The following is an 18,099-nucleotide window of genomic DNA, read 5'->3' on the forward strand; positions in this document are numbered from 1 at the left end:
TGACATGAGACAAAGTATATGTGAACTGCTGTATGGAAAGTGAATTTGCTCTGTAAATCTTCACCCAAATCACAATTAAAAAAAAAAAAAATTAGGATTTGAAAGCCAGAAAGGGTGTATAGAAAGTAAAGAAAATGCACATTTGGGCAAATCTTAGGTGGCAGACTATCTATCTTCTAAATAGGCCAGCAAATTGACTATGATTAGGGAAGCTGAGTTTCAGCCTTGTCCATGTTACTTAGAAATCCAAGAGACTCCAACAAGGCAGCAAGATTATCTCCCTGTGTTTAAGGAAAGTTAAGAAGAAATATGCCTTTATCAGCAGCTGTATAAATGTTTCTGGAATAGGTGCTTCACTGATCAAAGACCACTCTGGGTAGAGAAAGTGATCTGAGATGAGGGTAGGATGTTCTACCCACAAAGATTATCAAGGTGTTTTCCTACAAATCTGGATCTCAGATTCATACTTTGCACAGTAAGGGCAGAAATGTCTCATCTCTCCTTCTCTTCATCTCCACTCTTGGTATTAATAGATTGCTGTCATTAGTAGCAAAGAACCTACTTACTGGTGAGAAATCCAGCCCACCACATTCCATCCTTCAGGTAGCCATAACCTCCGTCCACTGTGGAAGGGAATGGACACAAAGTTAGAATTTGGCCACTTTCTTTCTCAGGTACTTTTCCTAACTCTACCATCATTCCATAATCTCTTAACATGCCTGGGGCTTGGTTCCAGGCCCTCTCTTGGGTGAGTTCATCCATTCACAAGGTTTTCAATACTATCTATATGTCTGTGCCCTGTTTCTTATCTGTAGCTTGTACCTTGTTTCTAAGCCCAGCTGTGCATATATCCAACTGCCCACTTGACATCTCTTGGATCTCTCTCAAGTATCTCAAACTCAGTCCTAAATGGAACTCTTTATTTTATTTTATGTATTTAACTTTTTATTATGATTCGGTGAAATTTTACAAAGCAGATTCATTTTACATTCAACAGTTCATACATATTTTATGACATTCATTACATTCCCCACATTTATCTCTCACTTCCTCCCTGTAGTTACCCTTTCTCTGTGTCCTTCTTGCCTATGCAGGTTCACTCTGTGCAAATACTGCCCTTCTGATCTCCCATGGTTGATTGTTCAAAGGAGTGCATCTCCCTGGTGCAGTTGTTCAACTCGTAGGCCAACCTATTGTTTGGCTGAGAGTTAAGCCACTGGAGTGAGTTCAAATCCAGGCCTGAAGGGTGACTTAGGGCCATAGTCTTGGGGGTGTAACTCTTGATTTTAAATATTCCTCATCTAACCCTTGAATGGGAGCTCTGGTAGTAGAGTGCCTAAGGCACTTGACTGCTAAGCAGAAGGCTGGCAGTTCAAACCCACCAGCCACTCTGTGAAAGGAAGACTGGGCAATCTACTTCTGTAAAGATTTACTGCCTCGGAAACCCAAAGGGGGTCACTATGAGTCAGAATTGACTAGATGGCAGTGAATTTGGTTTGGGTTGGGGTTTTGTCCTTTTGTAATCTTCCCTCTCATTGCAGCTAGTGGTCTTGAAAGAATGTAAATCAGATCATGCTCAGTTTATAGCTGGCCAATCAATGGCTTCCAACTGCTCTTAAGATAAAGACCAGAATCCCTAACACAATCTTTCAACCTCTCCAAACTTACTTTGTGCTACTCTTCTCTTACTACTGTCCAGTTTCTCAGATTTTGTTTAGTTCTTCAAACGTGATTAGCTCCTTTATGCTTCAAGGCCTTCGTACACTGCTTTTCCTGTGTGTGAAATATTCTTTTTAACATACTCACTCATTCACTGCTGTCATGTCAGGATCCAACTCATAGAGAGCCTTCCTTGGGTTTCTGAGGTGGTATCTCTATGGAAGTAGATTGTCCAATCTTCCTTCTGGGGAGTGGCTGGTGGGTTTGAACTGCCAGCCTTCTGCTTAGCAGTCAAATGCCTTAGACACTACACCACCAGAGCTCCCTAAACAGAGCTTCTTATTTTCCTGAAACCTATAGGTCTCTGCTTGAATGCTATTTACCCTTACGATGCTCTCCCTGCCCCTTTATCTCTATTACTTCCCCTTAGGTATCTGTCAAAACACTCAGCTCATCTCCTTCATTGCACTTTGAAAAACTAAATAAATACAGCTGCATTCAAGTCAATGGTGGCTCAGGGTGACCCCATGGGTGTCAGAGCAGAGCTGTGCTTCATAGTTGGCTTTTTAGAAGTAGATTGCCAGGCCTTTCTTTCAAGGTGTCTCTGAATGGACTCAAACCTCCAATTATAATTTGAGTTCAGCATTTATTTCCTGGCATTTCTCTTACTAAAATTGAACCTCCAGGAAGCCAGGGACTGTTTTGTCCACATGATGGACTCAGAGAGAGGCACATGGTCAATGTTAAAAATAAGTGTTAGCTATGATGATGATGATGGGTGGGTTTTAGACAGTTCCATGAACATCAAAAAATTATGTTACTTTTTGAGAACGCTCATAAAAGTTAAGAACTGTGAAAAAATTTAAGAGTTCAAATCTCAAAAGACACTGAAATAGCAGATTGGAGGAAAGGAGCTGATTCCAGGGAAGTGGTCTTTCTGGGTGGTGAATAATACTTCTGTTAAGTCCCCTGCTAGGGGATGACTTCCTGGGCATGAACAGGCATTTTCATGGTAACTTGGGAGGTCTCTGGACTTTTGAACACTTACCCAGACATGAAGGGGACAGAACAACAATAACCATTGTTGCCCACCTTCAATCCTGAATGTCCCATCTCATCATCTTAGAGCACACCTAAGCTCTAGATCTAGGTATCCAAGTGTCTGCTAAGCCCTTCACATAGCAGTAATACAAATACTACTACTTACTTTATGCCAAGCGACTTTCTAAACATGTTTTCTCTACATCCCTTGAGAATGGTACTGTTCTCATCCTCATTTTATAGACAAGGATACTGAGGCACAGAAAGAATACTTTTCTTGCCCAGGATCAAATCAACAGGAATTGAGAAGCCAAAATTGTCAGACAGTCTGATTCCAAATCCTGATAGCCTACAAACACTTCAAATGTACGTGTCCAAACTTGAATGCATCAACTTCCTATCTTCCTATAAACCTGCTCCTCCTGCATTCTTCATCTCAGAAAACAGCATCATCATTTACATTGCTCAAGTCAGAAACCTGAGTCATCCTTGACTCCTTTCTTTTTATCCTCTCCTTGGAGCTGGTCAACAGCAAACCTATCTTCAAACTGTTTATGGAATCCACGACTTCCCTCCATTCCCATTGTCATTTTCCAATTTCAGGTTCTGTCGTCCCTTTCCTTGTCCCTCAATCCATTCTCTACCCAGTGGCCTTCAAATCTTAAATCAGACTGTCACTCCCCTGCCTAAAACCTTTCAATTATTTATAATTGCACTCAACCTCTGAGGCATAATTTACAATACTCTTCATGATCTGTCCCCTACCTCATCTTTCATGTCTATGCTTCAGCCATCCTGTACAATTTTCAGTTTCTTGTATCATTTATGTTCTCACCTTTGAGCCTTTGCACATGTTGCTCTTCTGCCTGGAATACTACATCTTCCTCCTTTCTTCTTCACCTTGCTATCTCCTCACCATTTAGATCTCAACTTAGAGATCACTTCTTACAGAAAACCCCTCTAATCCCCCAAGCCTAAGCTATATTTGTCCCTCCAAGATGTTCCCATAGTATTCCTTACTTCCTCCATGATAACACTTAACCCACTAAAGAACAGCTGCCTATATACTTCTCTGTCTCTTTCACTCAATTCAACATTCCATAAGGACACTGAACCCCCATGTCTCACATGGTACTGGCACATAGCAGGCACACAATAAATGTTGATTGAATCATCTCTTGTACATAATGCTCCTGCTCAAGAATTGTTTCATGGATGCACACTTTATTTCCCAAACAAGAAAGTCCCTTGTAGACAGAGACTTAACTCTTTTGTAGCCCACAGGAGAGCTCTATTTGGTAGTAATTGAGTACACACTAGTGTCTGACAGTATTATAGCGGAGGTTTTGTATTCTCATTCTCCATAAAAGCTGTGACTTGCCAATGGTGACATAGCTGGGAAGAAGTAAAATTAGGATTAGACCTGGAGTTTCTTTGTCTTTGTTCTGTAAACTTTCTCTATCTTCATCTCAATTAGCACATCATGAAATATTGGAAATGTTGAACAATATTTCATAAAGGAAGGTCTCCTGTTGGTGGCTGACAATGAGCCCTGTGGACATATCTGAGGCTTGGTCCTCAAACTTTTTCCCCAGCCCTTGTGAAAGGAAGCTGGATGTGAGTTCAGCTGCCCTGTGCCCCATTCCTGCCCACTCTCAGGAGCTTACCTGCTCGAGTGGCCCCTGTGGCCACCAGCCGCAAGAGGCCTTTCTTCTTGAGGATGACACTACTGCCAATCAGGAAGCAGGACAGCAAGGCCAGGCCCAGACCGATGTAGAAGCCATAGTTCTGCCTGACTCTCTCCTGCCAGCTGTGAAAGGTGATATTGTTGGGCACCTCGGGGTTAAGGTCACCCACAATCTGGCACAGTACTTGTTGGGAGGAGCAGTATGCATTGATCAGGGAACCTGGATGGAAGGACAATGGGGAGAAAATTACACTGGGGTCCTTTGTATGCTTTAAAAATACTGTATTGGAACACTCATTAGAATAATCAAGTATGAGATCAAGAGGACAGCATTTACCCAGGAACAGACCTAGGAAGGTGGGAGGGGAAGAAAAGGAATAATGAAGTGAAGTGGTAGGTGTAGTGAGGAAGCGGAAAGAATGCTGTTATAGTGTGGAGATGGCAGAAAATGTCACAAAACAGAATGTATATGGATTGGTAAATGGAAAACCAATTACACTCTGTAAACCTTCATCCAAATCACAGTTTAAATAAATAAATAAATAAAATTACATAGGGAGTGTGGTAGTTATGCCGTGTGTCAACTTGGCTGGGCCTGGTTGAGTGGCTGGGCAGCTGGTGGTAGTTATTCCCCATGATGAGACTGGCAATCAACTCCATGGTGGTATCTACCACAAGCAGCTGAGTAGCTGCCTTTGGGATGTGGTCTGCTTCCTATATATAAGGAGAAGCCTTGGGAATGGTTTCTAGTTTATGGCACGCTTAGACTCTGCATGTAGCTGTGTTGTTGTTCAGCAGCCTGCCATGCTCTGCCAAACTTGGGACTTGCAATGGACTTGAAGTAATGGCTTGCTGTGTGAGTTGGTAACATCGGAACTGTGCCTTTTTATTTGTCAATCTTGGGTTTGTCAGCCTCAGCAGCCAGCAGCTGTCTGAGTGAATTAATGCTTCTAGCTCCAGTGGGCCGGGAGCAGGAGGCAGAGCTGGACCCCAAGGTTGAGGGACTTTCACCCAGCCCCTACAGCCTGGCACTTTGAACTTGGACTTAAAGCCTCCAAATTATAAGAATAAACTCCTGTTTGTTAAGGCTATCCCAGTTGTGGTAATACTCTTGTCAGAGCATCAGTAGGTAACCAGAACAGGGAGACATAATAAAAATGGTCATTTCTTTTTACCTCAGACAGTACAAAAGGAAATGAATTTATAAACTCCACAATAGAAGGGGCAATGTGGAAGAAGATTCCAGAAAGTCTGCATCTTCTGGTGAGGGACTAAACAAAAGTACTTTCAAAGTAATTAATGACCTTATTATTTTTTCTTTTAAAAGAAAGCTGGTACCAATTGGATACTAGAAAATGTCATGGTCATCAAAAAAAGAAAAGTTTTTCTGATGAATACTTGCTCTCTCCCCAGCACACCTGAGGTAAAAGGATTGAGAAGTAGATGTGTCAATTCAGAGAACCATACATGCATGGTGGGTGTAAACAGCAGAGGGTGTTACTGAGTGGCTGTTTGGGGTTTGCCAGCATCATTCTCTGTGTTGTTGTTGTTGTTGTTATGTGCCGTCGAGGCGGACCCGACTCATAGCGACCCCTCCTTGGGTTGCTGAGGCAGCATCACTCCGGAAGTAGATTGCCCCATCTTCCTTCTGAGGAGTGGCGGGTGGGTTTGAACTGCCAACCTTCTGGTTAGCAATCAAGTGACTTAGGCGCTATGCTACTAGAGCTCCTATCATTCTCTGTATATGCAGACAATAAGATGATTATAATAAACCTAAGAGACTACCACTCATCTGTCAGTTTGTTGTACCACAGTGGCTTACATGTTGCTGTAAGGTTGGAAGCTATGTCATCAGTTATTTCAAATACTGGCAGGGTTACTAATGGTGGACAGGTTTCAACAGAGCTTCCAGACTAAGACAGACTAGGAAGAAGGATGGGGGCACTGACTTCTAAAAAATTTGGCCACTGAAAACCTTGTGAATAGCATGTTTGATATATTACTAGAAATCTTTATGAAGAACAGTAAAATATTGTCTGATATAGTGCCAGAAGATGAGCTTTTCAGGTTGGAAGGCACCCAGAATATGACTGGGGAAGAGCTTCATCCTCCAAGTAGAGTGGACCTTAATGACATCATTAAGGGACCTTCATTTGCTGATGGGACACAACTCAAAATGGAAAGAAACAGCTGCAAACATTCATTAATAACTGGAACATGGAATGTACAAAGTATGAATCTAGGAAAACTGGAAGCTGTCAAAAATGAAATGAAATGCATAAAGATCAATATCCTATGTGTTAGCTAAAATAGACTGGTATTGGCCGGGTTGAATCAGATATTCATATAGTCTACTATGCCTGGAATGACAAATTAACAGGGAATAGCACCACATTCACTGTCAAAAAGAAAATTTCAAGATCTACCCTGAAGTACAATGCTATAACATCTATACACCTACAAGAAAGACCAGTTAATATGACTACTATTTAAACTTACCCACCAACCACCAAAGTGAAAGATGAAGAAATTGAAGATTTCTACCAACTTCTGCAGTTTGAAATTGACCAAACATATAATCAAGATGTACTGATTATTACTGATGATTAGAATGTGAAAGTCAGAAACAAAGAGGTAGTTGGAAAATATGGCCTTGGTGATAGAAATGACACTGGAGATCACATGATAGAATTTTGCAAGACCAAAGACTTATTCATTGCAAATATCTATTTTCAAAAACACAAGCAGTGACTATACACGTAGACCTCACTAGATGGAATGCACAGAAATCAAATTGACTACATCTGTGGAAAGAGGCAATGGAGAATCTCAATATCATCAGTCAAAACAAGGCCAGGATCTGACTGTGAAAGAGACCATCAATTGCTCATATGAAAGTTCCAGCTGAAGCTGAAGACAGTTAAAACAAGTCTGCAAGAACCAAAACATGACTTTGAGTATATCCCACCTGAATTTAGAGACTATCTGAAGAACAGATTTGCAAAAGTTCATTAAAAAGACAGGAAAGGAAGAAAAGATCAAAATGGATGTCAGAAATGACTCTGAAACTTGCTCTTAAACAGAGAGTAAATAAAGTGTAGGGAAGAAATAATGAAATAAAAGAGCTGAACAGATTTCAAAGATGGTTTGAGAAGATGAAATAAAGTATAATGAAATGTGCAAACTCTTGGAGTTAGAAAACCAAAAGGGAAGAACATGTTTAGCATTTCTTAAGCTGAAAGAACGGAAGAAAAAATTCAAGTTTCAAGTTTCAATATTGAAAGAGACTTTGGGCAAAATACTGAATGATGTAGGAAGCATCGAAAGAAGATGGAAGGAATATATAGAGTCACTGTGCCAGAAAGAATCTGTTGAGATTCAACTGTTTCAGGAGGAAGCATATGATCAAGAACAAATGATATTGAAGGAAGGAGTCCAAGCTGCACTGAAAGAACTGGTGAAAAACAAGCCCCAGGAATTGATGGACTACCCTTTGAGATGTTTCAACAAACATACTTAGTGCTAGAGACAATTACTTGTTTATGCTAGGAAATCTGGACTACAGTTACCTGGCCAAATGACTAGAATAGATCCATATCCATATTTGTGTCCATTCCAAAGAAAGGCAATCCAACAGAATGCAGAAATTATCAAACAATATCATTAATATCACATACAAGTAAAATTTTGCTGAAGGTAATTCAAAAACAGTTGCAGCAGTATATTGACAGAGAAATTCCAGAAATGCAAGCTAGACTCAGAAGAGAATGTGAAATGAGGGCTCTCACTGCTGATGTCAGATGGATCTAGGCTGAAAGCAAATACCAGAAAAATGCTTACCTATGTTTTATTAACTATGCAAAGGCATTTGGCTGTGTGGATAATGACAGATTATGGAAAACATTGTTAAGAATTGGAATTCCAGAACACTTAATTATTCTCATGAGAAAGCTGTACATAAACCAAGAGGCAGTCATTCAAATTGAACAAGGGAATACTGCATGGTTTAAAATCAGGGAGGGTGTGTGTCAGGGTTGTATCCTTTCACCATACTTATTAAATCTGCATGCTGAGCAAATAATCTGAGAAGATGGACTATATGAAGAAGAACATGGCATCAGGATTGAAGGAAGACTCATTAATAACCTGTGATATGCAGATAACACAACCTTACTTGCTGATAGTACAGAAGACATGAAGCACTTACTGATGAAGATCAAAGGCTACAGTCTCCAGTATGGATTACACCTCAACATAAAGAAAGCAAAAATGCATTCAATTGGACTTAATAAGCACCATCACAATAAGTGAAGAAAAGATTAAAGTTGTCAAAGATTTCACTTTACCTGGATCTACAATCAAGACCCATGAAAGCAGCAGTCAAGAAATCAGATGTTATATTGCATGGACAAATCTGCTAAAAAAGACCTCTTTAAAGTATTTAAGATGGCACTTTGAAGACTACGATGTGCCTAACCCAAGCCATGGTATTTTCAATACCCTCATATACATGTGAAAACTGGACAATGAATAAGGAAGACCTAAGAAGAATTGATGCCTTTGAATTGTAGTGTTGGCAAAGAATACTGAAAATACTATGGATTGCCAAAAGAATGAATAGTCTGTCCTGGAAGAAGTGCAACTGGAATGCTCCTTGGAAGTGAGAATGGCTAGACTCTGTGTAATAATTAAGATTATGTGTCATCTTGCTTGGGCAGCTGGATGTAGTTATTCCCTATGATGAGATTGGTAATCAACTCCATGGTGGAATCTATTGGAGCAGCTGAACAGTTGTCTTAGGGATGTTGTCTGCTTCCAGTACATAAGAAGAAGCTTTGAGAAAGGTCTATGCAGCATTTTGGCATGCTTGGACCCTGCATGTAGCTGAGTCTTCATTCAGGAGTCTTCATGTTGCCTGCCGATCTTGGGACTGTCTCTGGTCTTGAACTAGTGGCCTGCCATGTTGTTTAATAATCTTGAGACTGTGGCATTCTATTTCTTGACCTTGGGTTTATCAGCCTCAGCAGCCAGCAGCTGTCTGAGTTAAGAGAGGCCTCCAACTTCAGTGGGTCAAGAGCAAGAGGCAGGGGGCTTGAGCAAGAGGCAAAGCTGAAGCCCAAGACCAAAGGGCTTTCATCCAGGTCCCAGAGCTGGCACTTTGAACTTGGACTTCTAGGCTCCTAAACTGTATGCAAATAAGTCCCTGTTTATTAAAGCCACCCATTTGTGGTATTTTCTGTTAGAGCAGCACTGTTGTTGTTGTTAAGTGTCATCAGGTCAGCTCTGACTCACAGTGACCCTAAGTACAATAGAATGAAACACTGCCCAGTCCTGCACCAGCCTTACAATCCCTGCTGTACCTGAGCCCATCGTTGTAGCCACTGTGTCAAACCATGTCATTGGTGAATCCTTCCCCTTTTTCACTGACCCTCTGCTTTACCAAGCATGATATCCTTCTCCAGGGAATGGTCCCTTCTGAAAACATGACCAAAGTATGAAAGCCTGGCCATTCTTGCTTCCAAGGAACATTCCAGGTGCACTTCCTCCAGGACAGATTTGTTAATTCTTCTGATAGTCCATGGTACTTTCAGTATTCTTTGCCAGCACCACAACTCAAAAGCATCAACTCTTCTTTGGTCTTCCTTATTCATTGTCCAACTTTCACAGCATATTTTGTTGTTGTTGTTGTTGTTATGTGCCGTCGAGTTGGCCCCGACTCATAGCAACCCCTCCTTGGGTTTCCAAGGTGGTATCACTATGAAGTAGATTGCCCAACCTTCCTTCTGAGGAGTGATTGGTGGGTTTGAACCGCCAGCACTCTGGTTAGCAGTCAAGTGCCTTAGGCACTATACCATGGCTTGGGTTAGGCACACCTTAGTCTTCAAGGAGACATTTTTGCTCTTCAACACTTTAAAGAGGTCGTTTGCAGCAGATTTGCCCAGGGCTAAACGTCATCTAATGTCTTGACTGCTGTTTCCACTGGTGTTGATTGTGGAACCAAGAAATATGAAATCTTTGACAATTTCAATCTTTTCTCCATTTATCATGATGCTCCTAGAGTGGCACTAGAGAACCAAAACACTTCATCTCACCTACTTTGGACTTGTCATAAGGGACTAGTCCCTGGAGAAAAATCATGCTTGGTAAAGTGGAGGGTCAGAGAAGAAGGGGAAGACCCTCAAAAAGATGGATTGACACAGTGGCTGTAATGATGAGCTCAAGCTTAGCAAGGATTGTAAGGATGGCGCAGGACCAGGCCATGTTTTGTTCTGTTGTTATAGGGTCGCTATGAGTCAGGATTGATCAACAGCACCTAACAATAACAGCAAAAGGATTAATCTATTTCCACCTCCCATCCCTCCCTGTTAGCTTCCTAAAAGCCCCTTCCCCAAATGTGGTAGCTACTCAGCTGCTCACAGTAGATTCCACCATGGAGTTTATTACCAGTCTTATCATGTGGAATACTACATCCTTAGACAGCAATCAAGTATATCTTACTGTGGTAGTTCAGTTTGTGTGTCAACTTGGTTGGGCCTGGTTGAGTGCCTGGGAAGCTGGATGTAGTATTCCCCATGGTGAGACTGGCAATCAACTCCATGGCGGGATCTACCACAGGCAGCTGAGTAGCTGCCTTTGGGATATGGTCTGCTTCCTATATATAAGGAGAAGCCTTGGGGATAGTCTCTAGCTTATGGCACTCTTGGACCTTGCATGTAGCCATGTTGTTGTTCAGTAGCCTGCCATAGTCTGCCAACCTTGGAACTTACAATGGACTTGAATTAATGGCCTGCTATGTGGTTTGGTAACATTGGGACTGTGCCATTTTATTTGTCAACCTTGGGCTTGTTAGCCTCAGCAGCCAGTAGCTGCCTGAGTGAAGAGATGCCTCTAGCTTCAGTGGGCCAGGAGCAAGAGGCAGAGCTGAAGCCCAAGGTCGAGGGATTTTCACACAGCCCCTAGAACCTGGCACTTGGACCTCAGACCTCTAGCCTTCCAAACTGTAAGATAATAAACTCCTGTTTGCTAAGGCCATCCCATTGTGGTATATTCTTGTCAGAGTGGCACTAGGTAACCAGAACACCAAATTAAATATACTTCCTGGAATTTGAATGTCTAGGAGCAATTTCTTTTTATTATGAAAATTTTCCAACAGAAATGTAGAGCTATGAACATAATGAACGATCATATACTTATTACTTAGATTGAGTAATTGTTAACATTTTACCATATTTTTCTCCATCCTTTCTTATGAAATATTTGCAAATAAATTATAAGCATTAAGACATTTCACTAAAATACCTAAGCAAAAAAAAGGGGGAAAAACAGTACTGGAATGGTCACTGTTTCAGATCCCATGCTTCAGCTACTACTACAGCATCTTATCCACACAATGGGCCCAAACCTAAAAATAATAGTTAATATTTTTGGAGTGTTTACTCTGTCCGTAGGGCACTATATGCATAAACTCATCAAATTCTTATAGCCACCTGTCAAGAAAGTGCCATCTCTAATGCCTATGTGGAAATGGAGACCTGGAGAGGTCAGGTACTTGCCTAAGGACACAAAGTTACTCAGTGGCAGAGACTGAACTCTGAGTTGTTTGACACCACTGAGCTACATGAATGTCCCTGAGCTCTTAAGCAACATGGAATCCACCCTCCCACCATCCACATGAATTCCTCCCCAACCTCTGGGTTTGTGAGCCTCCAACAGCTCTCAGCAGGATTCTCTCCTGTCCAGAGCACTCTTCCATTGCTTATCCCTAATCCATTGGCAGAATTCTTTCCTCCCAAATTGGAGTCCTGGATTCAATTCCCAGCCAATGAACCCCATGAGCTGCCCCTACTGTCTTGTCAGTCGTGGTTTGTGTGTTGCCTGATGCTGAACAGGTTTCAGCAGAGCTTCCAGTCTAAGATGGGCTAGGAAGAAAGGTCTAGTGATCTAATTCTGAAAAGCAGACAACAAAAATCCTATGGCTCTTAATAGTTCAACCCTCAACCAATCTTGAGGATGGCCCAGTATGGGGCGGGGCTTTGTTCCATTGTACATGGGGTCAGCATGAATCAGGGGCCTACTTGATGGCGGTAACAACACCACAACACTCTGGCCACAATGGAAGACTCATGACATGTAACATGAGGGAATAATGTTAGATAGTTCACAGCCCCTTCTAGGCTTGAAGAACACTAAGTGGTGCTCCTCCTGCTTTTCAGAACTGACCATTCTCCAGGCCTTGTTTCCAAAACTCCTAGTGTGTGTGGTCAGTGGCTGGTGTCTCCTTATGGTCTTGGAGGGACCAGTGTCCCTGTTACCTCATGCAGAACCTATCTTCAATTTGTTCTCCAAATCCTAGAGTCCCCACGAGGTTGAATGAACCCTCTTGTCTCAGAGACATATATTCTTGCTTGCTCACTGGCACAAACCACCAGTCAACCAGTTGGCATTGAGTTAACTCTGGCTCAGTATGACCCCATGTGTGTTAGAGTAGAACTGTGCAGTTCAAACTCACCAGCAACTCCTCAGAAGGAAGGTTGGGCAATCTACTCCCGTAGTTACACAGCCTCGGAAACTCAAAGAGGGGTTGCTATGAGTCAGATCCAACTCGACGACACTGAGTTTTGTTTTGATTTTTTGGGAGTAGATCTTCAAGTCTTTTCTCCAAGGTTCCCCAGGGTAGATTTGAACCACCAACCTTTTGACTAATAGCCAATCATGTCAAACATCTAAACTACCCATGGAGTCTCCTGGCACAAACACCAAGGGTTTAGTCTCCAGACATCAAGTACAAACCTGGACATGAAGGGCAGGTCTGCAATCAAAAGTATGAAGCTACACAAAATCATTGAAATAGTACAAAGAATGAGTCAATAATCCTCTGGGGCTTCTCCCTACATGGTCCTCTGCTCTGGAGCTTTCTGAACTGATGCCTCACATCATATTATGAAGTAAGAGTAATAATCAAGTCCAGGTTTTTAGTTGAAGAAACTAAGGCCCTAAGAAGTTCAGTAACCTGCCTAAGGCATCATTGCTTTTAGTAAGCCAGAATTTGACCTAAAGCCCATCTGACACCAAAGCCCAGAAGCTTATGGTTAAGCCCATGAGCTTATTGCCCACCCCCACCACCAATAAAGCAGGCAGCAAGGAGGGAGATGAAACTTAATCTGGTCCTATGAGAGTTTTTTTCAATATGAATTTGTTATCAACATGCAGAAATTCAGAGGTTTCATATGAAAATTCAGGTTTGGAGCTACTCCTAAAAACTAGAAGATCTGCTTACCTTACTGGGTATACCTTCTAATAAACCAATAATTGGCTATAGTTGAGCAGCCGTTGCCCCTTAGGACATGCTTTTTGCAGTCCACCAGAGCTCTGACCCAGCTCTCTTGTTTTTTTTTTTTTTGTTGTTGTTGTTGTTCTGTGCTCAGCCTCTGTAGGCATTAGACTTTGTGACCTCTTGTGGTGAAAGGTTTTTTTTTTTTTTTTTCCCAAGTTGTGTGTTGCAAAGGCCCAAGCTCCTATGCCAAGGATGTATGCCTGGACCAAGTCAGAACCCCAGGCCACAATAGAAGAGCTTCAAAGTCCAAGGTCATGCAGATTTGACTTTGGTACATCTGAAGGGCAGTGTGACATCTTAGTGGAACAGATTAAGGGCAATACTGACTGTTCTCCATGGAGCAGAGGTTCAAGAGCCTTAGAAATCAGCCAGCCTAAACCTATTACTTTCATCTGGTGAAACTGAGACCCTGAGAAGGGGAAGAAACTTTCTTGAGTCATACAAACACATGGTGGTAGAGTGGATCTGGGACCCACAAAAGAATATCAATGTTCCGTCTGCAGTGGAAGATCTCCCTTCCCAATACTCATGTCACAATCAAAGGAAAATGAGACAACAACGTCATCTCCATTCCTAATCAGACTTGTTCTGCACCCCTCACTCCTGTTCCTCCACCTCAAGCCTCCTTGCCTAAGAGCTGAATACAGGGAGTTCCCTGAACTCAGGAAATGAGCCAGTACCTGACATGATGTCGGACGAGGAAGTCAACTCCCATGAAGAAAACCAGGCCCATTCCCATACACTCTTCTGCCCTCTTGAAGGTGTGTTTCTAGCAGACAGGGCCCAAGGGCCTGCTGTGGACTTGGCTGCCACTGTGAGGCCTCAGCACCCACGGATCTCAACACCCTCTAGGGAGTCAAGTTTTCCCATAGGTGTAAAAAGAAACAGAGGGAGGGCTGATGACAAAAGGAAATCTCATCCTGAAGGGGGCACTCATCTGAAAAGGGGTGTAGGACCAGATGACTCCTGCCTTCTCTTCCAGCATGAATATGCTAGTTCTGGGGAACATGTTCTGCCCTAGGGGAAGAGGTGAGGCTGAAAATGGCCCATCTTGTTGGGGAGGAAACAAACCTAGCCAACACCCAAAAGACAGGCCAGCTTTCAAAGTCTCATTGGAAGAGGGAAGAAGTTAGAGAAACGGGAATATCACATAGGTTGCAATTCCAAGACTTGGTAGGAAGAGGGAGATATGTCAAGAAAAATACATCTTGGTATATTTTATCAGATAGTAGGACCACAGGTTTTATAATACAGGAGCCCTGGTCTTACATTCACTCTCCACATTGCGTTACCTCCACCCAAGTTTTATATCTCTAAAATGGAGATGAAAACTGATTGCCAAGTAGTCAACTCCAACTCATGACAACAACAACAAAATAATAATACCTACTGCCTTCTAGAGGTGTTTTAATGATTAAATAAGGTAATGCAGGTAAAGGGTCCAGTCCACTGGTTTAGGGTAGAAACTCAGTGAAGTCAAAGGTCTGGTCTTTATTTATCTTTTCCTAGGGTTGTTTCTTTCCCTCCCTTTTCTAAAAGGTATGTGTGGGTTTGAGGGTAGTTAGCCTCTGCACCCTTCTCTCTTCTGTTTCCAGAAGCCCAGCAATGCTCCGGGGAGACAGCATACCTGGGCTAGTTCTAAAATTTGAAGCAACTGTACATTACAAAAAAAAAAAAAAGAAAGAAAGAAAGAACTCTCCACCTCCCAGTCAGCCTGATCCAAGCAATAGACCTTCCTCTGCCTCACCCCCCACCCCCAACTACCCCAAAGGTGGTCCTCCTCAGGACGGGCCTGGGGACGGGGTGGGTGACGACTCGTGATAACTTTCCATCTCCTCAGTTTTGGACACCTTGGCAAGAAAGAAGCGACCAAGAGGGGCAGGCGTGAAGCGAGCGCGCGCGCGTGGAGCGCCTTGTGTTCCCACCCCAGTCCAGGTCCCCACCCCGGCCCGCACGCACCGTTCCCGCAGCTGGCATGTTTGGCCGGCAGCTCCATGGGTCGCTGGGCGCACGGACCAACGCGCCGGCGGACGGCACCCCGGCTCCTGGCTCCGCAGCAGGTGGCCGCGACGCGGCCGAGAAGCCGCCGGGGTCAGGACCCAGGGGGTGGGGAGAATGACGCTCCCTAGAGGGGGAGGGTCCCCGAGGAGGAGTTACCCCGCGTCTTGGGCAACTCTGGGGGCTGGGGACCAGGCTCTCGGGCTGCCCATGGAGGCACGCACGCTCTACCCAGGCGTAGAGGCTGCTGAGTTACTCGCGTCGGAGTCTAGCTCCCTTGCCCAGGGCAGGAGATGAGAGGGCGTCATCCTCGCCCTTCCCAGACGCCTGGACCGTCGCCCAGTTCCGTCCCTAGTGATGAGCCCAGGATGGTAGCAGAAGAGGCAAATTCCAGTCTGAGGTGGAAGTGGAAAAGAGGAGTACGAAGAGGGTACCCCTGCTGGTTGAAACTCTGTCGGGCTGGAGGGTCAGGGCACCTGGACCAGCTCCTTCCTTCCTCCCTTCTCTCCCTTTCCCTTTTATTTATTCATTCAACATAGGTCTGATCTGTGCTGGGCCATAGCAGGATAACAGACACAGGTGCCCAAAACATGCTCAATATATATATGGCCAATGAATGAATGATAGGAGCTTGGCAAAGGAGAGAAATGATGTAATTGGAGACCAAAATAAGACTTTTTCCCAGTTTCCCAAGAACCTTATATATTAATGGGGGAAATAAATAGGATCAATTACCTAGAGACTGGTGTTTTCCAAGTTACCATTTTAGAAAAACATCAGTGTGTATTGAAAGAATAGGCTATAGATAGTAGATTAAAGGCCAGGCATCGTTCTAAATGCTGAAAATTATAGTTCATTTAATCCTCATGACAACACTAGGAGAAATCAAATTTTATTATTGACAGAAAGGAAACTGAGGCACAGAGTGATCCAGTTAACTTGCCTGGTATTCCAGCTAGGGATACGTTAACAGCCGCTTCACACCCTAATACTTAAACTCCTGCTCCCATAGTGAGGGCGTAAGACAGCCAAGTCAGCAGTGATCAGTTCTGACAGTGTTGCTCACAGTCCTCCTGGAGGTGGTAGTTTTTAAAAATACTCAGGTATTGAGTGCCTACTAAGGGACAGACACTGTCATGCGTCATCTTATTTAAGCCTCTTAGGAGGCAGGTGCTATTGCTATCTCCATGTTACAGATCAGGGAAAAATGTATTTTTAAAAGTTTTTTATTATGAGATAAATTTAGACTTAGAGAGAGTCACAAAACAGTACAGAGACTATCTGCATACCCTTCAGCAGTTTCCCTTAATGTTAACATCTTACATAGGAAAAACTGTATTTTAAACATTTTGAGAAACTTGCCCCCAAGTCCCACAACTAGTAAGTGAAAGAACCAGGAGTATCAGGGTTGCTGTGGCCCCCAAGCCTGTACTCCCAGCCATCAGCCTCCATTGTCTACTGGTGGCCTTCTAGCTAGGCCTTGAAGGATGAGTTCTTCTGACATATGGCTCTGCTTAACTTGCTAGATCACATTAAACAAGTCACTTACCCTCCATAAGGATCAGTTTCCTCATCGGTCGAATAAGATGACCCCTTCCCATCCCTTTCTGTGTATGTGGGGTAAGAGCAGAGTGGGTAGGACAGAGATTAGAATGAGAAGGAACTAGTACCCAAGGGAAGTCGCAGGCATTGCCCACAGAACATATCAACTCCCTTGGGTCTTTAAGAGCACCAGGGTTGACCCTAACACTGGAGGAGTGTTAATACGAGTTCAACTGGAGGTGAGTTCCTCTGAGACTAGCATGAACTAGAACACAAAGAGAAGCAAAAACTGGATGATACTTCATTATGGAAAAATACATGTGTCTATGCTACATGAGAGGAAGAATTTGACAAGAGAATTTCATTGGTATTTTCTCTCACCTAAGCCATTCCTCGGAAGGAAGGTTAGGCAATCTACTTCCGTAGTGATACTGCCTCAGAAAACCAAGGAGGGGTTGCTATGAGTTAGGTCCGACTCGATGGCACATAACAACAACAAGAAGCATCTCTGCCACACTGGTCCTCCCTCTGCTATGAAACGGTATCCATCTCTGATGCTGTCAGCTGAACAATCCACAAACTTTCATCATGTTCAGACTCAGTCCCTTTTGTTCCAAAGGACATAGGATGAGAGATATGGAGTGTTTCTCTGGGACCTGACTTTTGTAAATCATGGGAGAGGATGTTTAGGGCTACAGGTTGCAGTGCCAAGGTTGAGCCTAGATCCTGAGAGAGAGATGCACACATGTGTTCTGTAATACAGCTATTTTTGTATGTGTTTGTAATTTGTGGAGCCACTAAACTTTAGGGCCCAAGGAAGGGGCCTCCCTTTCCCAGG

The 18,099-nt window shown here is 43.2% G+C and overlaps 1 protein-coding gene across 1 annotated transcript in view; it reads right to left on the reverse strand.

Annotated features, from left to right (window-relative positions):
• The window catches only part of NIPAL4 (NIPA like domain containing 4), a 33,180-nt gene extending 15,887 nt beyond the window's left edge, over positions 1-17,293 (reverse strand). The window contains 6 exon segments of the mRNA XM_007946434.1: positions 567-623; positions 4,368-4,607; positions 15,681-15,761; positions 15,764-15,827; positions 15,829-15,923; positions 17,269-17,293. Of these exon segments, the coding sequence (XP_007944625.1) occupies positions 567-623; positions 4,368-4,607; positions 15,681-15,761; positions 15,764-15,827; positions 15,829-15,923; positions 17,269-17,293 (562 nt within the window).
• Between the last annotated feature and the right edge of the window lie 806 nt (positions 17,294-18,099).

This window comes from Orycteropus afer, unplaced genomic scaffold, assembly GCF_000298275.1.
Source record: "Orycteropus afer afer isolate SDZICR_OR568_19922 unplaced genomic scaffold, OryAfe1.0 scaffold00160, whole genome shotgun sequence".
Taxonomy (NCBI): Eukaryota; Metazoa; Chordata; class Mammalia; order Tubulidentata; family Orycteropodidae; genus Orycteropus; species Orycteropus afer.